The sequence below is a fragment of the Dromiciops gliroides genome, chromosome 4 (genome assembly GCF_019393635.1).
Source record: "Dromiciops gliroides isolate mDroGli1 chromosome 4, mDroGli1.pri, whole genome shotgun sequence".
NCBI lineage: Eukaryota > Metazoa > Chordata > Mammalia > Microbiotheria > Microbiotheriidae > Dromiciops > Dromiciops gliroides.
The window spans coordinates 207,093,426-207,111,572 of record NC_057864.1 but is presented as its reverse complement, the minus strand read 5'-3'; the positions used below and the strand labels follow the sequence as shown (position 1 = coordinate 207,111,572).

The 18,147-nt window shown below is 35.4% G+C and overlaps 1 protein-coding gene across 2 annotated transcripts in view; it reads left to right on the top strand.

The window, feature by feature from the left end:
* The window catches only part of MAP2K6 (mitogen-activated protein kinase kinase 6), a 177,226-nt gene that overhangs the window by 148,648 nt on the left and 10,431 nt on the right, over window positions 1-18,147 (top strand). For both annotated transcript variants that reach the window (XM_043999726.1, XM_043999725.1), the window contains exon 10: window positions 810-949. In XM_043999726.1, the coding sequence (XP_043855661.1) occupies window positions 810-949 (140 nt within the window). The remainder of the gene's footprint in view (window positions 1-809; window positions 950-18,147) is intronic.

Here is an 18,147-nt window from a genome sequence, read left to right as displayed (position 1 = left end):
TAGAGGGAGTTCTCGTTTTTTTCTAGTTCTGACAGTCTTGAAGCACAGAAATAGACCAGACATATGAAGAAATGGATTTGAGTTCCAGGTCAGCCTTTAACTTGCTCAGGTCAGCTTGTGCAAGACACTTCATCTCTTAGGTCCTCTCTAGGTCTCCTGAGAGCCTATGAATTGTTGTGACAACTCACATCGGAAAGACATGAGGGCGGAGCTGATAACTAACAGATCTAATACTGGAAATCTATAATTACTGTAGAATTTGGAATATTCCATTATTCTGTTATTGCAGTATATTCACAGAGCCTGGGATCATCTGTATGGCTATTCTTAAAAGCATCTTGAGTGCCACAGTTTAGTTAGTTCTTGTTATTTCATGTCTTCTATCTAGGCAGCCCATACTACTTACTTCATGGCAGAAATGGCCTTATTTGGTTTTGGATCAATCTGCAAGCAGCCAGCAGATGGCAGCAGATATACATATTTATAAAGAATTGAATGAGTGAAGAATTCCTTTTGGTAATAGTTGTTTGAATTTCTGGGTATTATAAATTATGAAGCCTTCAAACATGGTATTTTAATCTAGTTAATTTAAGGAAAACTGTTAAATTTCAGGAACTTTGTACCCTCCAATAGGCGCCATTATCAGATAAGCTCAAATGAATGGCATTGAAGAGAATGCGGTGGGGGGAGAATGAGGGGAACTCCATTCTTTTCTTCACCACTGGAATTTTCTCCATTCTTTCAAAGTGGAGAGTAACTGGCTCCACATCTAAAGCAACATCTTCTTGTTTTCATCTTTCTCCCCTTAGATCGAATTGGCAATCCTTCGGTTCCCCTATGATTCCTGGGGGACACCATTTCAGCAGCTCAAACAGGTAGTGGAAGAACCATCACCTCAACTACCAGCAGACAAGTTCTCAGCAGAGTTTGTTGACTTTACCTCACAGTGGTAAGCAAATTCTCTTCCCAGGTACCACCACCAGGGAGGAGGATAGTTCTTCCAGGTTCAAAGGGTTGAACCTCAGTCACACTTTGCTAATGTCTCTTGACATAAGGAATGGAAGATAGATGATAGCTAGCTAGCTAGCTAGATGATAGGGGTCAGATTATTTTCAATCTGAGAAATAATTCTAGTGGTTAAAGTGATATTTATGAATATAGAAATTCTATGGGAAATTCAATATTTAAGCTGTTGTCCAAAATGTATATATATTAACTTGGGATATATGTTTATTTAATGCTATGGACAGTTTTGAGGATCAGGGAAGGGAAACAAATATAAATGAGAGTAGAAAGTAGGAAAAAGTTTGGTCCATACAGTCATGGTGTTATATTCTTCTAGTTTTCCTAAAAGTCATCACCAGTATCTAGGAACTCAGAAGAGGAGGTAATCATAGCAAGGTGTCATTTATCTCAGGAAATCTGGTGCTTTTTGTCAACATAGCTTCATTTGACTCTGATTTGCTTAGGATTTATCAGACTGCTGAGAATAAGATGTTTGGTAAGGATTCCTTTTCTTTCTCTTCCCCCCATCACCTCTCCACAGGGTAAATTCTCTCTGTTTTTCAGATTGGTATTACAGACATCCCAAATAACCACCAATATTCCTTTATTTCTCCCTTCTTTCCCTGGTCCTCCAGTACATTTTCCCAAAACAATTAAGCACCTAGTAGAGTGATTGAAACCAGTAGTACATATTGCTTTCCATTTGGTATTTTGATATTTGTTAACTGAAAAGATGAATGTGTGCTTTGTTTAATAATTTGCTACTAATTGATATGCAAATGATAACATTGTCCATTATTTTAATCTTGAGTTTTGTTGCCTATTATGTTTTCTTAATGTATATTGTTATAGTTATTGTATATATTTCCTTTGCCTATGTTATCTTCACTCTGCATCATTTCATATGTTTTCCCAAATTTCTCTGAATTTTTCATATGTGCTATCCTCTGCAATTGAATAATATCCTATTACATTCATATACCAAAATTTTTTCAACTATTTCCGTAGTTTGTTTCAGCTTTTTGGTATTACAAATAGTGAAGCTATTTTAGTACTATTTTGTGTATTTGGATCCCCCAAAAGGGGCTGTCCCAAAGGGGCCAATCCTTCTTTTGGGTTCCCCAGTAATGGAATTTCTAGATCAAAGGTATGAACACTAGCTTTTCCTATATGATTGCAAATTATTGTCCCAGAAAAGTTGGACATATTAAGAGTCCTATCAGAAGTGAATTGGCAGGGGCAGCTAGGTGGCGCAGTGGATAGACCACTGGCCCTGGATTCAGGAGTGCCTGAGTTCAAATCCGGCCTCAGACACATAACACTTACTAGCTGTGTGACCCTGGGCAAGTCACTTAATCCCAATTGCCTCACTAAAAAAAAAATTAAAAAAAAAGTGAATTGGCATATTTGTTTTCCTACAATCACCTTTCACATTGGATTTTTCATATTTTTGCTTTTTTGAGGATATAATACCTTACAAGTAACAATCTCTGATTTATTGGTGTTTTGAATATTTTTCACATAGTTGCTAGTTTACAATTCTTTTTTATGAAAGCTATGTTGTTTGATTACTTGGTGACTAGTGAGTGGTTCTTTTTCTTATGAATTTGGGTCAATTCTCTCTATATTTTTTATGTCAGAGACATTTGGACATAAATTTTTTCGCCCATTACCTTGGGGATTCAAAAGTTTAAAAAAATTTATGTAGAGCAATATACTTCTTTTTAAAAAAAACCTACCCGACTCTTTCTGTTATAAATTCTTCCTCTATTCACAGTTGTGTGAGGTATAGCATATTTTCCTCCAATGAAATGGAATGGAAAAGTATTCTGTACCAAACACCATGTAACTGTATAGATACAAATAGAAAATTGAAACAGTTATGGCTTGCAAGGAATCACATTCTAATTGGGAGAGACAACAGTAAAGGCAGTTCATATTTATGGTTAATTCATAGAAGATGGAAAGGCCATAGGCAGGAAAAAGTAGCAAGGTTTGTGAGTTATAAAGACAGGCCAGATGTTCAGTCACCTAACAAGAAGATAATTACTTCAAAACTTTGACTAGAGTAGAGATATGGGATCTCTTCATCATAGGTAGAGATCTAGAGGTCAACATCCGACTAGCAGTGGGCATCCTCTGTCTGGTAGAACCTTGGCAGTGAGGAACTGAAGGTTGTTTGGGGAAGGAAATTTTAGTCCATAGATCACTTTGTTAGAAACAGGTGTTTCTGATCTTTCTTCCATTTCACCATGCCTTTGGGTATGGGGAAAAGAGAGTACTAGATTGGCAAAGTGGCAGTTGGTTTTTATGCTTTAATAATATATATATATTTTAAAATTCCAATCTTTTATTTATTTGTAGTATATGGTATAAGTTGTTTCTAAATCCATTTTCTACCAAATTGTTACCTAGTTTATCCAGCAGTTTTTGTCAAATAGTCTCTTTCTCAATAGATTTCATTAATGAATTTCTTGAATATTAGATTTCCAGATTTATTTGTTCTTAGGTACTGCTTATCTAATCTCTTCACTGATCTAGATAGTTTGGTGATTACTGCTTTGTAACAGAACTGAAGATCTAGTCATTACAAAGTCCTAACCCTCTAAGTTCCCAAGACCCCCAATTACCTTCCCTCCTCTTATATAAATTTAGTTATTTTATGTATTTCCCTAAAGTATTCCCTTGGCAATTGATTAGTATTGTGTTAAATTTGTAGATTAATTTGAGTAACCTCACTTTTTGCTACACTGCTGTGGCTTAGCCTTAACTATATCAATTTCTTCAATGATTTAGTTGTATTTGTAGTTGTCTTAATGGGACAGCTACATGGTGTAATGGTTATAGTAGCCCTGGAGTCAGGAAGACTCATCTTCCTGAGTTCAAATTTGGCATTAGACATTTACAAGCTGTGTGACTCTGGGCAAAACACTTAACCCTGTTTGCCTCACTTTCTTCATCTTTACAATGAACTGGAGAAGGAAATGGCAAACAGCTCCAGTATCTTTGCCAAGAAAACCCCAAATGTCATTACAAAGAGTTTGGTATGATTCAAAAATGACTGAACAACAACAAAGTTTTATTTATATAAAAACTATGGATGTCTTGGTAGGTTAAATCTCAGATAATTCATTTCATTAATTTAAATGGTACTTCTTTATGTCCTTTTTTCCTGACTTTTGTTAGTAATAAAGAGAAATAGTTATGATTTGGGTCAATTTATTTTGTATTCTGCTACATTCCTAAAGCTATTAATTGTGTATATTACTTTTTTGGCTGTTTCTCTTGAGTTTTCCAAGTAAATCCTTATATACTACTCTGTGAATGCCTATTTCATTAACCTATTTTCTTGTCCTATAGCTACCATTTTTACTACTACATCAAATGATAGTTAAGGCAGTGGACATCCCTCCTTCCCTTATCTTATTGGCAAAGTTTTCATTGTTTCATTATCCACTCCTTATCTTATTAGCAAAGCTTTCATTGCCTCTCCAAAATAAGTAATGCTAGCTCTTGTTTTTAAATACATATATATATATGTGTACATAAACCTACATATCTTATTCCCCTTTCTTTCCTCTCCCCCACCACTGGGGGAAAATAAGAAATCAATACTTAAAAAAAAAAAAAAAGAAATAAGCATAGTCAACAAAACAAATTTCCATATGGGCCATGTCCAAAAATGTGTGTCTCATTCTGCATACTGTTATTCCTCTTTGTAAGTATATGGGTATAATTTTTCATCATTGATCCTCTAGAATTATCATTAATCATGCCATTGATCAGAGTTCATAAATCTTTCAAATGTGTTTATCTTAACAATGTTGTTACAGTGTAAAATATTCTCCTGATTCTGCTTACTTCATTCTGTATCAGTTCATAAAAGTCTTCCAAGGTTTCTCTGAAACCTTCTCTTTCTTCATTTCTTATAGTACAATAATACTCCATTGCATTCACATATCATAATTTTAGTCATCTTCCAATTAATGGTTATCTCCTTAGTTTCCAGTTTTTTTCCATATTACAAAGGGAGTTGCTATGAATATTTTTATACATATGGGTCCTTTTCCTATTACTTTTATCTCCTTGGAGTATAGGCCTCATAGTGGTATTTCTTGGTCTGAGGGTATGCACAGTTTAATAACTTTTGGGGCAAAGTTCCAAACTGCTTTCTACAATAACTATATCAGTTTCTCCACTAAGAGGATATCTACATGTCTATTTTTTCACAGGTTTCCCAAAAGCTGTATTTTTCCTTTTTTTGGTCAATTTTGCCAATCTGATGAGTGTTCAGTAGAGCCTCAGAATGGCTTTAATTTGTATTTTTCCAATTATTAGTGATTCTGAGCATTTAAAAAATCATATGGTTATACATAGCTTGGTTTTTTCCCGATAATTGCCTATTCATATTCTTTAACCAATTATCGATTGAGACAAAATTGTTATTCTCATAATTTTGAACCATTTCCTTATATATCTTGGAAATTAGGCCTTTATGAGAGAAATTTGGTGCAAAGATTTTTTTCCCAGAAAATTTTTTTTCTAATTTTTACCTCTTGGTTGTAGATAAATGCTTTTACTCATATTAAGGAAAGAACTTTTCATTTTTATTCTTTTTTTTGGTATTAAAAATGTAAATGCTCTATTTTCTCATGGGCTTTTCCTACATCTACTTATATTTTAATTTTGATTATTTTCTTACTAACCTGATAACTTGTAGTGAATATTTTCCTAATATTAAATAAATAATTAATTAATTCCTGGTAAATATCTGAATTGAATACAAGGAATATTTTTTGATGTGTAGCCTCTTTGTCAGCATTTTAAGTTTTTGCCTCAATATTCATTAGTGATATTCATCTATTTTTCTTATCATTCTTCGATTTGAATATCAGAATCAAAATTGCCTCATAGCAGGAGGTTTTTTTTTTGTTTTTTTTTTTTTAGTGAGGCAATTGGGGTTAAGTGACTTGCCCCGGGTCACACAGCTACTAAGTGTTAAGTGTCTGAGACCAGATTTGAACTCAGGTACTCCTGACTCCAGGACTGGTGCTCTATCCACTGCACCACCTAGCTGCCCCATAGCAGGAGTTTTATATAATTTAAAGTTATTTTTGAGAAGAATTTATGTAGAATAAAAGTTACTCATTTAAATATTGAAATAATTCACTTGTACCTAATTCTGCTCCAAATGATTTTCCAATGGGAGTTTATTTTTGGGTTACACAATATTTTTTTCTATGATTTGTGTGGTTAGTTTGTCTATTTCCCTGGCTAATCAATAAAGGTATTTTGTATTTTTATAAATGCCCATTCATTTCATTTAAGAGTACAGTTTTTTGGCATAAAATTGGCTATATTAGTCTGTGGAAATTTTCTTTATTTCCTTTCCATCAGCTATGAGTTTCTTCCCTTTTATTTTTGACCTTAAAAATTGTGTTTCTTTTCTCTATTTTTTTAAAAAAAAGTTTATTTGCTGATGTTTTTAAAAAACAACTCTTTCATTTGTTTTTCAGTTCCACTGTCTGCTTCTTTCCCATTTTATTTCTTTTTTGACATTAGAATTTTTCTTTGTGCTTGTTTTATTATTATTAATTTTATAACTAGCTTTTCAATTGATTCAATTCAGTATTTCTCTTTTTCTTTCTTTTTTTTCTATATGCAATGCACTGTACTATATTGCTGCATTATCATTAATCTCTTTAATATAATTTATTGTTTCACTGATTTGTTCTTTACCACATCAACAAATTTGGACATCATTATTTAATCTCAATTAGGGTCTGTACTTTTTCTATATGACTTATAATTTTTGTTATAGTATAGCTTGCCAACAGTTTTTAATATTTTTTTTCCTTTCTGTATTTATTCATGAATTCTCAATGCCATAGAGCTATATATATTTTTGTAAAGATGCTGAGATCCTGAAAAATAATTATATAATTTCAGATTTCCATTCAATAATTGTCATGTCTTTTAGATTTTATTTTTGCAACATTTTATTCAAATCTGTATTCTCTCTTTTATCTTTTTATTAGATTTGTAAAGTTCAAAAGAGGAAGATTTAATCCTCCAAGAATTATTATTTTACTTTTTAGGTCCAATTAATTTTTCCTTTAAGTACTTATATATGGTGCTATTTAGTGTATATAAATTTTATTTTATTACATATGAAGCCTCTCTGTAGTTTAAATATGTTCTCTTTATGTAGCAGTTTTGTTTTGTCTTTTATTTTGCATCCATTCTGCAACTCTATTCCATTGTATAGGTGAGTTTAATCCACTAATATTTAATTATAATTGTTGGTTCTTTTTTTCTATCTACTCCTTTTATTAGAACTTAATAAAATCATCATACAATTACATATATCTTACTTTTCTTAAAATAGTCTAACCCTAGTGCCCACACTAAACCACAGTCACCTCCCTTTATCTGTCCATTTCAGAATCCCTATATTCTACTTTTACTGGAATAATATTGTTTATTCTTCCTTTGGTCAGCCAGATTAAGAATATAATTCAGGAGCCCCTTATCTCCCCTTTATCCCACTTTCATCCATGGCTACTCATTCTAAGAAATATGAATTCATTGTCTCTCCTTCCCTTTATAAATCCCTTCCTCCTTCCCTTATTTTACTACTGTTTTATTTTTATAAGTGATGTTGTCTCCTCAAACATATCATTTGTTTTCTCAATGACTCTCAACATTGGACATCATTCATGCTCTTTGGATTTACCATGTTCAGTCTCTCTTTGCTCCCTGCTTGGGTTTGCATGCCAGAGGTCCTGCCCAAGTCTCATTTCTTCAAGAGCAATGCCAGAAAGTCTTTGGTCCTGTTCAAGATTCTTTTTTTTTTAATATAATTAAGTGTAGCATGCTCAGCTTTAGTGGCTATGTTATTTTGGGGGTGCAAGGAGATTTCTTTTACTTTTTAGTAAAATACATTGTAGCAGTTTTCCTCTTCTTTAATACCATGTGATGTGAACTGGTGCTTTTTGATATGTGACTTTGCTTTTTCCTGGATGCTTGCTAGATTCTCTCTTTGATATTGCAGTTCTGGAACTTGGTGACTACATTTCTGGGTGAGTTAATTTTGGGTTTCTTCTCAGATTCCAGCCTATGAATTGCTTTGTTTGGTCTACGATTTTCTCTCTGTTTCCAATATTTCTCAATTTTCTTGTGTAATTTCCTGGAACATAGTATTGAGGCTCTTTATTTTAACATTTTAAAAACCTTTTTCCCCTAATAGGCCAGCAATTCTGAGACAGTCATGCATAGCTCTGGCTTTAAGTACAGTTTCTTACATTTGCACATATCTTATTCAAGTTCTTCTAGTGTTGCTGTTTTATGATTTTGTTCCATTTTTATTCATTATATGTTTGTATTCTTTCTACTATTCTCTTTTTCAGAGTCTAGTGTTTTATTAGGATTTTTTACAATGTCTAATCTTAGCAGTTGATTCTCTTGTTTGTCTTTACAACTAGGTCCTGATTATTACAAACAAGAAATCCTATAAAATGGTCACATGTATTTAACTGATTGAAGTTATAATTGTATAGAATTTGGTAACTAATTCTGGCCCAATGAAAATATAGGATGTGAATTGGAATAATGACACAACTTTACAGGATTTATCATTCACCCTAATTGGTACCTAGTGTATTCTTCCTTAAGTACTCTCATTTCCATTCAAATATTTTCTTTAATTCTTTTATTGAGATTCTAAACTCTGGAGACTCTAGCACTTACTCTTTTGCAGTTTCTAATTCTTTACTATTGTATTTTGCTTTTCCTCTTAAGATTTTTCCTCACTTTCTTTTGCCCTATTTTATTTCTTAATTTTGGGTGCTTCCCCCTTTTTTGCTTAGTCATTTCTTCATTTATTTTTATGTAGGTTTTCTTCCTTCCCCTGTATTTCTTTCTTTTCTCTTTTTTGGGTAATTGTTTTTTTTTCTCCTATATTTCTTTTTCTAAAAAATTTTTTGCAGGGCAATGAGGGTTAAGTGACTTCCTCGGGGTCACACAGCTAGTAAGTGTCAAGTGTCTGAGGCTGGACTTGAACTCAGGTCCTCCTGAATCCAGGGTGGGTGCTTTATCCACTGTGCCACCTAGCTGCCCCTCTCTACTATATTTCTTGATGTTTTGAGGTTAAAAAAAAAGAGGGAACTGGTCTTACCTTGGTAGAAGATTCAGGTATATTGTCACTGGAAATATTCATAAAATAGCTTTTTTTGAATTGATTTTGATGTGCCTTGTGGTAATCTATCATCCCAATAATGTCTTGGCTGGTTACAATTGTTATTGGTGGGGAAAGTATATGATATGGGGGAAATGGGGTATGGGTTAGGATTAGGGGTAGGGGTTCCTAGGAATTCCTCTTTAAAGAATTACACCCTCTTGCACACAAAAGTAGTTAGAATAAGGTGGTAGTTTATTTAGGAGTAAGGGAAGGGAAGGGAAGGAGTGGGGGGAAGGGAAACCATGACAGAAATCCTTGGACTTCTCATGGGGAGATAGGCACAAAGCACGTGGCTCAGAGGTACCAATTTCCTCGAGCAGGAGACTGGCAGGTACTTTTATAGAGGACTGATGGGGGGAGGGGTGACCATTTGACTGTGGAAAGTTCCTTTAGTGAGGGAGGACCATCCCCCACTGGTAGTGACTAGAGGAATTGGGTAAGGGGTGGCTACAGATCTCTCTTCAGAACACAAAGGCCGCAGCCACACCCAAATTTATTTCCCCAGAGGTAAGGGAGACCAGAATGAGAGGTGGAGAACCCAAAGCTAGCTCAGTCTGATTTGGTTCTGCTTATCTCTAGGCATATCTGTCCTCTGGTTTCTCAAGGAAAAGATTCCTTGATGTGCCCCAGAGAACTTCTGGGGTGCTCTGTACCCCACGGCATATATAAAGAGTAGTTTACGGTATGCAATGTAGTGATTTTACTTATCCTGCAAGAGAGAAGTGGAGCACAGCATAAGCAGAGAAATCTTGAATGCATGTGATACAAGAAGATTGTAGTGATGCTGAGGTGATGCTGTTGTTTTTGAATTTAAGGGAATAATTAACAAAAGTAAGGTAAGGAGTAGAACAGAAAATATTGTTTAAAAGAGACTATTGGAAAGACTTCAGGTACTATCTCCTCCTTAATTCCATTCATTGAGTCTTTGAAAGACTTGTGCTGAATGTCACTTCCTTGAAATGCCATGAGGTGAGATTAGATTCTAAAATGAGGCTTCTGTGGTGATTAAAATTATATGGGATCACCCTATTACTGTCCCAATTTTAGTAAAAATTAGCTGGATTTCTAATGTATTGCTATCTAGAAATTAGAAGCTACTGCACCAGTTTTTGGGGCATTAAGCATTTATAAAAGCATATTAAATATTAGTAAAGAAAACACATGGCTCAGAAAGTTAAGAAGGAAAGATAATGAGGAGCCATATTGGGCTGTGTCTGCCCCCTCCAAGTTCCAGAGCTAAGAGAGATTATGTGACAGTGTAAGCTTCCTGTGGGCCAGAGAAGAGCCTGCCCTTATACATTGCTCAAAGCTAATTGGCTAGCATCTTTCAAATCTATTGGTTTAGTGGTTTGGCACAATGCATGCAGATGTCAGAGTACAGAGCCCTCCAAGGGGAAAAATCCTTCAGGTAGGTGTGGTTCTAATCCCTATTCACAGTCCAAGGTCCAACCACATTTCCTTTGAAATTCTCCTGACTCTGGGCTGGTCTTAAGAAAGGTCTGGCCAGGTTCTCTGAGTCTCATAGAACCCCGTTATTTTCTCACACTACTGTGGCTATGATTTTACTTTCAGGACCCAATTGGATACTGGTAATACTGTTAGTAAGTGAGGCTTGCCTTAGCAAATTTCTCTTGACTGAGAATCAAGAACTGCTATAACCTTGAGCTCCAGTGACTGTATGTATGTATTGTTGGTTGCATGTTGTTTCCTCCTTTGGACTATGATGTCCTTGAGAGCAGGGACTGTTTTTTATTTATTTATTTATTTTTGATTTGCTTGTCTTTGCCTTTCTTTGTATTCCCAGTGCTTAACACAGTATCTAGTGCATATAAGTACTTAATAAATATTGGTTGACCTGACTAAACCAATTATTTTTACTAACTACATACTAACTTCTGTTATATTTACCCAGCTATCAGGGCCCTCAAATTTGGTGCCCTTGGGAAAGACCCTGTTGTCCTGCTCTAATTTTGACTCTTCAGCTTTGTATAGTGTGAAAAACAATGGTTTTGGAACTTAGAGGACAGGGGTTCAAATCTTACTTCTGTTACTTGTTGCCATTGTGACCTTGGTCAAGTGACAACCTTTTTGGACCTCAGTTTTCTACCCTGTATATTTAAGGACTGCATGATCTCAAAGGTCCTTCTCAATCCTAAATTTATGAGCATATGAATGGTTTAAAGAAAAATCACTTTGGGTTCCTAGTAACTTCTTCAGAAAATTCATTTTCTGGTCATTGTTTATTATCCCATACATTAATCAGCTCCTTCTCTCCACATGTATATTTCACCAAAGTGAATTTTTTGTGTTCCTTGGAGATGGCCCTTAGGCATCAGAGCTCTAAAGCTTACCAGATCTGAGCAAAAAAGATTGCCAACTTTGCATACTTTTTTTGTTTGTTTTGGTTTTTGCGGGGCAATGGGGGTTAAGTGACTTGCCCAGGGTCACACAGCTAGTAAGTGTCAAGTGTCTGAGTCCAGATTTGAACTCAGGTACTCCTGAATCCAGGACTGGTGCTTTATCCACTGTGCCACCTAGCTGCCCCTGATACATTTTTACTCAATCACAAAAGGTTTCCTAATCTTTCCTCAAACTACAAATGTCATAACAATGATAGATCTGATGCCTGAAAAAGACAATACTGGTATTAGCATGGATAAAAAGATTCCCCCCCCCTTTTTTTTTTACTAACTTTATTATTATTTTCATTTTTGAGAGGCAACTGTTATTCTCTTAATGCCTGGGACACCGAATTCATACAACTTCATATTCCCATTATAAGCCACTAACTCAAATCCTCTGATGCCCCTTTTGAAGACTCTTATGTAGACCTGAGTATCTGGAGCCCATACAAGTGATTCCTCTTGCATTCTTCACTAAATATGTCTTCTCTTCTGTATAGATACTGTGAAGAAGCCTTCTCTTGGATTTTTGTTGTTGTTGTTGTTGTTGGGCAATGAGGGTTGAGCTAATAATTCTCAAGTGTCCGAGACTGGGTTTGAACTCAGGTCCTCCTGAATCCAGGGCCAGTGCTTTATCCATTGCACCACCTAGCTGCCCCATCTTGAATTTTAAAAAAATATATACCAGTACAACACTTGGCCTGCTCATTTGTTACTCTTGGTTCCTGCTCTTTGACCATCCTACCTCCATTTCCTTTCCATAAAGGTATTTAAAAGGTCTTCATATTTCAAAATTTTCAATGCTTCAAAATCAGATTATATTAGTTTCTTAAATCTTTTGTTGATTTGGTCTTTTATGGAGATAATTTCTGTTTCTATAGCATCTACTTGCTTATGGGCATAAGATGTGGATACCCAAACTTCTATGCCTCATATACTGATCCATTGTTGCACTAATGTTGTTTAGAAGTGGCTCTTAGGTTTGTAATTTCTGGTAATTTTTGTTTTCCAAAATGAATTCATTTTTAGAAGGGGTAGTTGTATAGAAAGAAGGCTGGAGAAGATGTTTCTAAATGGTAGTTGCTTTATATTCTTCAGTATGAGAGACATAAAATAAATGTCTCTGATGACCCTCTCATTAATAAGTTTAGCCCATTTTCTTGAATAGAAAGCTGTAATTGAATAGAACTGGCATGGAAGATCAAGTGATATGTATATGGAGCTTCAAGATAACTTGAGGATGTCCTACTTCCTCTGTCTTCCAGGAAATATCAGGCTGTGATTTCATGAACACTTCTCACATCTCTTAGAAATTCTTTCAAGCCTCTGTAGTTGAGCAAAAAGAGAACAAAGACTGGGAACATGAACAGTTTATGTAATTGATTAGTAGTTGTATTCTTTTTATTCCTGAAATTGATGCAGCTGTGTATATTCTATTCCTAGTCATGGAGAACTCTTAAATGTGAGCAACGGCAGCGGGAGAAGGATCTTGCCCTTATCCTTGGTGGTCTATTACAGCATTTATTTCCTTTTTATTTTGTTAAAAACATTTTGCTGTGGTATTTTACTGGCATTCTAGGGCTGTTACACACATTACATTTACATCCAGTACACCTCCTTGGTAGCTCTTTACTCTTAGCTGATTATTACCAATATTTGCTAAATTGGCAAGGTAGCACTTGTTATAGAATGCTAAAGGAAAAGAAAAGAAAGAAAAGAAAAAAATGATAAGGGGGAAGCTAGGTGGTACAGTGGATAATGCACCAGTCCTGGATTCAGGAGGACCTAAGTTCAAATCCAGCCTTAGACCCTTGACACTCACTAGCTATGTGACCCTAGGCAAGTCACTTAACCCTCAGCCAGATCTGGAGACCCAAAATGCCACCTATTGTTTTCCGCTTCTAAGACCTGATTTTTACTAGCTTTAATGGATTAAATGTTTTGTTTCATTTTAAGATGGATGGTGATGATGGTAAGGGCAGTGATCATTTAGCATTATACTTTTGGGAATCCTTTTAATGATTACTTTTTTTTTTTTGCATGGGGCAATGAGGGTTAAATGACTTGCCCAGGGTCACACAGCTAGTAAGTGTCAAGTGTCTGAGGCCAAATTTGAACTCAGGTCCTCCTGAATCCAGGGCCAGTGCTTTATCCACTGCACCACCTAGCTTCCCCTTAATGATTACTTTTATATATATTTTTTAAAATGTAAATATATTGTAATATAAACCTACTTTTCCAAACTTGTTTTAAAATTTTGACTTCTGAACAACTTAGTTTTTTTTTTCTTTTTTTGTTTGGAACTATCATTATTGGTTTTGTTTTTTTTTAATTCAGACTCCTTGGAGTTGGTGGTCTAAATTTAGATTGTAGTTTCAGGAATTGTGTCTGGGGTGTGTTGGTTAAAGAAGGAGTAAAGAAATCTCAAAGATGGGAAATTTTGCCAAGAGACCAACAAATGAGATTTCTCAATAATGGCAGTATGGGTAGGGGGTTTCCTTTAATGCATAGAGCACCAGATATAAAGTTAGGAATGTTCATCTTCCTGAATTCAAATCTTGTCTCAGATACTTAATAGTTGTGTGATCATGGACAAGTCACTTAACCATATTTACCTCAGTTTCCTTATATGTAAAATGAGCTAGAGAAGAAAATAGCAAGCCATTCAAATATCTTTGCCAAGAAGCCCCGAAATGGGGTCACCACGGGTCAGAAGCAACCGAATGACAGCAATAACATTAGGCCTAATGAATAGAGATAATACCACTGAAAATCAGAATCTAGTTTTGATAAGAAGAAAAAAAGACTACTTTTCTGTTTTTTAGAATATCTTATGATTTTAGAGAATTACTGAACATAAATCCAGCCCTAACACATCAGATGGACTTTGATCCTACCCATCTTGATGCAGTAAACTTTGGGCTAGTGTATTGGAAGCCATCACAGGTGCATATGTTTTCCAACAGTAGATAAATGGTGCTAAAAGGAGTCAATCATATTTTCTATCTTGGCAGGCAGTGAGTAGAGACAGGGCATATTTATTTTGCTTATGACAAATGCATGGTTACAAAGGCGCAATATGTTTTTCTTCTGCGGATGCACCAAATAGTCCTCCTTGGAATCAGCCAGGGTGAGTTCAAATAGGCAGAAATCCTCTGGTCAGCACAAACACCAAACTAGCAATTCTTAAGGCAGCAGGAAGCTGTTTTTTAGTGTCAGCTACGGTCAGGAGCATGTGTTGTGGCATTTGGAAGAGGAATTAGAGCAGTGAACTAATTGCACGCTTGGAAATGGCAAGCCACTTGAAAACTCAAAAGTCTGAATCAATCCCAACAAGAAATTGATGTAGCTTTGAACTTGACAGTTGTTATTTTATATTGAATTTCAAGTGCTTCCCATTAAAGATGGAAAGTTTGTTTCCTATCCCCCTAACCTTATCCTGAGTAGTTTGCTATTCTTAGTCCGTATTTTGAAGTCTTATAGATTTGAAAGATAAAGAATAGACTATATTAATGCATTAAACAATGTTGGTTTGCTGTATTAGTGTTTTCTATATTAGTAAGACTATGTAACACTTACAGTAAAACTGAACTTGCTAATGCGGGGCTAGGAGACAGAAAATTTCTGTTTGGCCAACATCCTCTATTTCCTGAATTTTCAAGCATCTCTTTACATGACATGTCGGTTGTAGTTCACGATGGCACTTCTCTTTGAGTCACCTTTTGGATACTATCCACAATATATTAATTTCAAGGCCTGTTTAAATTTCATATGGGAAATTTCCCATAAGCCAGCTACTCAGGAAGTAAGTAGATACTTCTTTTTAAAAAATTCTCTCTCGTGAAGGAAAATCATTAAGTTCTCCTAGTAAGCCAGAGGAGAAAGTTGCTTATTTTTGCATTGTAACTATGTAACAAAACACATGAAATCAAATGGGACTTATTTGTTGGAAAGATAGCATATTTTGGCACTTTTTGAAAAATGTGGTTTTCCTGGTTTGGAGTCTTAACTTTGTTAGACTATTTACCATGCAGAAAAGTAAAGAATAGAAAAGTATCCTGCCCCAAATAGGAAGATTCCACACACATTAGAGAGTCTAGTGAGTGACACTAGCCTGAAAGCTTTGTAAATGTTCAATGTAAACCGAAACCTCATAAAATTCCCAATTAAAGTTTGAATTCAGCCTTCATATCTATGATTGTATTTTTCTTCATTAACTTGGGTTCCCTCTTCCCACCCTCTCAGGTGTGAATAATCTACTTTGTGATGCTTATGTTCATATAGAACATTAGTCAGATAACTTGAGGCTATTACAACATTAGCTGGTTGGGTTATAGATATTACATACATACATTAGAACAGTGAATCTGGGATCAAAATATTTTTCTACATTCCTTCCCCTGTAGAACAGCAGGGGCCTGATCTTTGAAGGTGATATACTGATCTTTTTTTGTGTGTGTGTGTGTGTGGGGCAATGGGGGTTAAGTGACTTGCCCAGGGTCACACAGCTAGTAAGTGTCTGAGGCCGGATTTGAACTCAGGTACTCCTGAATCCAGGGCTGGTGCTTTATCCACTGTGCCACCTAGCTGCCCCGATATACTGATCTTTAAGTGGAGGTGGGGGATAGGGGTCAGGGTGATAATGGAGGAGGAGAACAAAGAAGAGGAGAAAGATGAGGAGAAAGAGGAAAAGGAGGACAGTTATTCAGACAACAATAAAACTGGCTATAAAGTCTTTTGGTTAATACATGTGTGAACTTGGGCATTTTTGAGTCTCAGTTTCTTCCTTGGAAATATGAAGGGGGAGTAGGCAAATGAGATTATTTCTAAGATATCTTTCTGTTCTACATTTAGTTATCTATGCCATTAATTTTGGGATTTTCCATGTGCCAAATTTCATCTCACAGTTTCCATTGATATTCAGTATTCTAGATCCTCTTCCTTTTTATTTTTGAAACTATAAGTCTTTTAAATAACCAAAGTTTCTTCATAACTATTTTCCCTCCCTTTTGGTGTTAGCAGCCACTTAGGTAATATAGGGGTCATATTCAGATTTTTAGGTCTCTTGCTCCTGTCAAAACATATATTGGTTCTAATCAAAGTTCAGTTACATCCTGGTTACTCTGGCCTTAGCTAGACAGGCTGTTTTCAATCCATACAGTATATGCTTTTGAAAGGTAGGGGAAATGGTATAACTTCCAGGTAATCTGCACATTGTTATATAACTTCCTTCTCTCTGCCCTGTAACTCAAACTTTTGTATCCAAATAGATTTTCTTTCTTCTTTCGAATGTTAATTCTTTGAGAGAAGTGGCTTTTTTTGCCTTTCTTTGTCTCCCCAGAGCTTAGCACAGTTCCTGGTACAGAATAGGTGCTGAGTAAATGTTTCCTGACTGACTGACTTGTTGACTAACTGTATTGATCCTTTTCAAAATAATTTGTCTCTTTGTATTGTGTATTTTAATCCTAAAACCAAATTTTGCTAAAATGTGTTTAGTTTAAGCAAAAGAATCTGAGTTGGAAGGGAACTCAGAGGAAATCTAGACTAAGTCTTACCTGGCCAAGAATGTTTTCTATATGATACTCAACAAGTAGTCATCAGGTATCTGTATGGATGCATTCAGTGAGGGGGAAGCTCTCAAGGCAACACTACTTTTGGATTGTTTTAATTTTTATGAAGTGTGTCCTTACATCAAGCTTGGGTCTATTCTTTTATTATAATTTCTACTTATTGTACCTGGTTCTGCCCTCTGAGCAAGTCTAATTTCTCTTCCTTATGATAGCCCTTCAAATTCTTGAGGTTGGCTATCATATGCCCCCTAAAATTTTCTCTTCTTCAGGCTATATATACACCCATAGTTCTTTTAGATGATTCTTTATGTCATGGTCTCCATTTCTTTTACTTTCCCATTCACACTCTTCTGGGCATGTTCCATCTTGTTAATGTTCTTCCTAAAAAATGGCACCCAGAACTGAACACAAGGCAGAATACAGTAGAACTATCACTGTTCTCATTCTGGATACTATGCCTCAAAGTGGAGGTAGATTTTTATCTCTGATATCACAACATGGATTGATTGACTTCATAGCTCTTTCATTAACCACCCTCTCCCCTTTTTCCACAGGAGTCACAGTTATGGACTGAATGATGAATAGACATGACTGTGCTTGTCACAAACTAGTACATCCCTATTCAGTTTGACTAAGAAAGAATAATTCCTTCATTATTGACTGAATATACTTTTTACCTTGGCAATTAATCTGCCATACATAAATTTCATTGCCTTGAAAAATTTTTAGGTTAAATTTGCTTTTATGGACCATATTAGTGGCATGCAAAAAGGAAGCATTTCCAGGAAACCAGGAGAAAGAAGAAGTAATAGTGAACAGACTAGTTGAGATGTAGTGATCCCAGAGTCTTAACATTATTCCATAGCAAATATAGCTTTAAGATTCCATTGCCAAACCCTGGTTGTGCAGAGAGTTGTGGGTGGTGGATTGA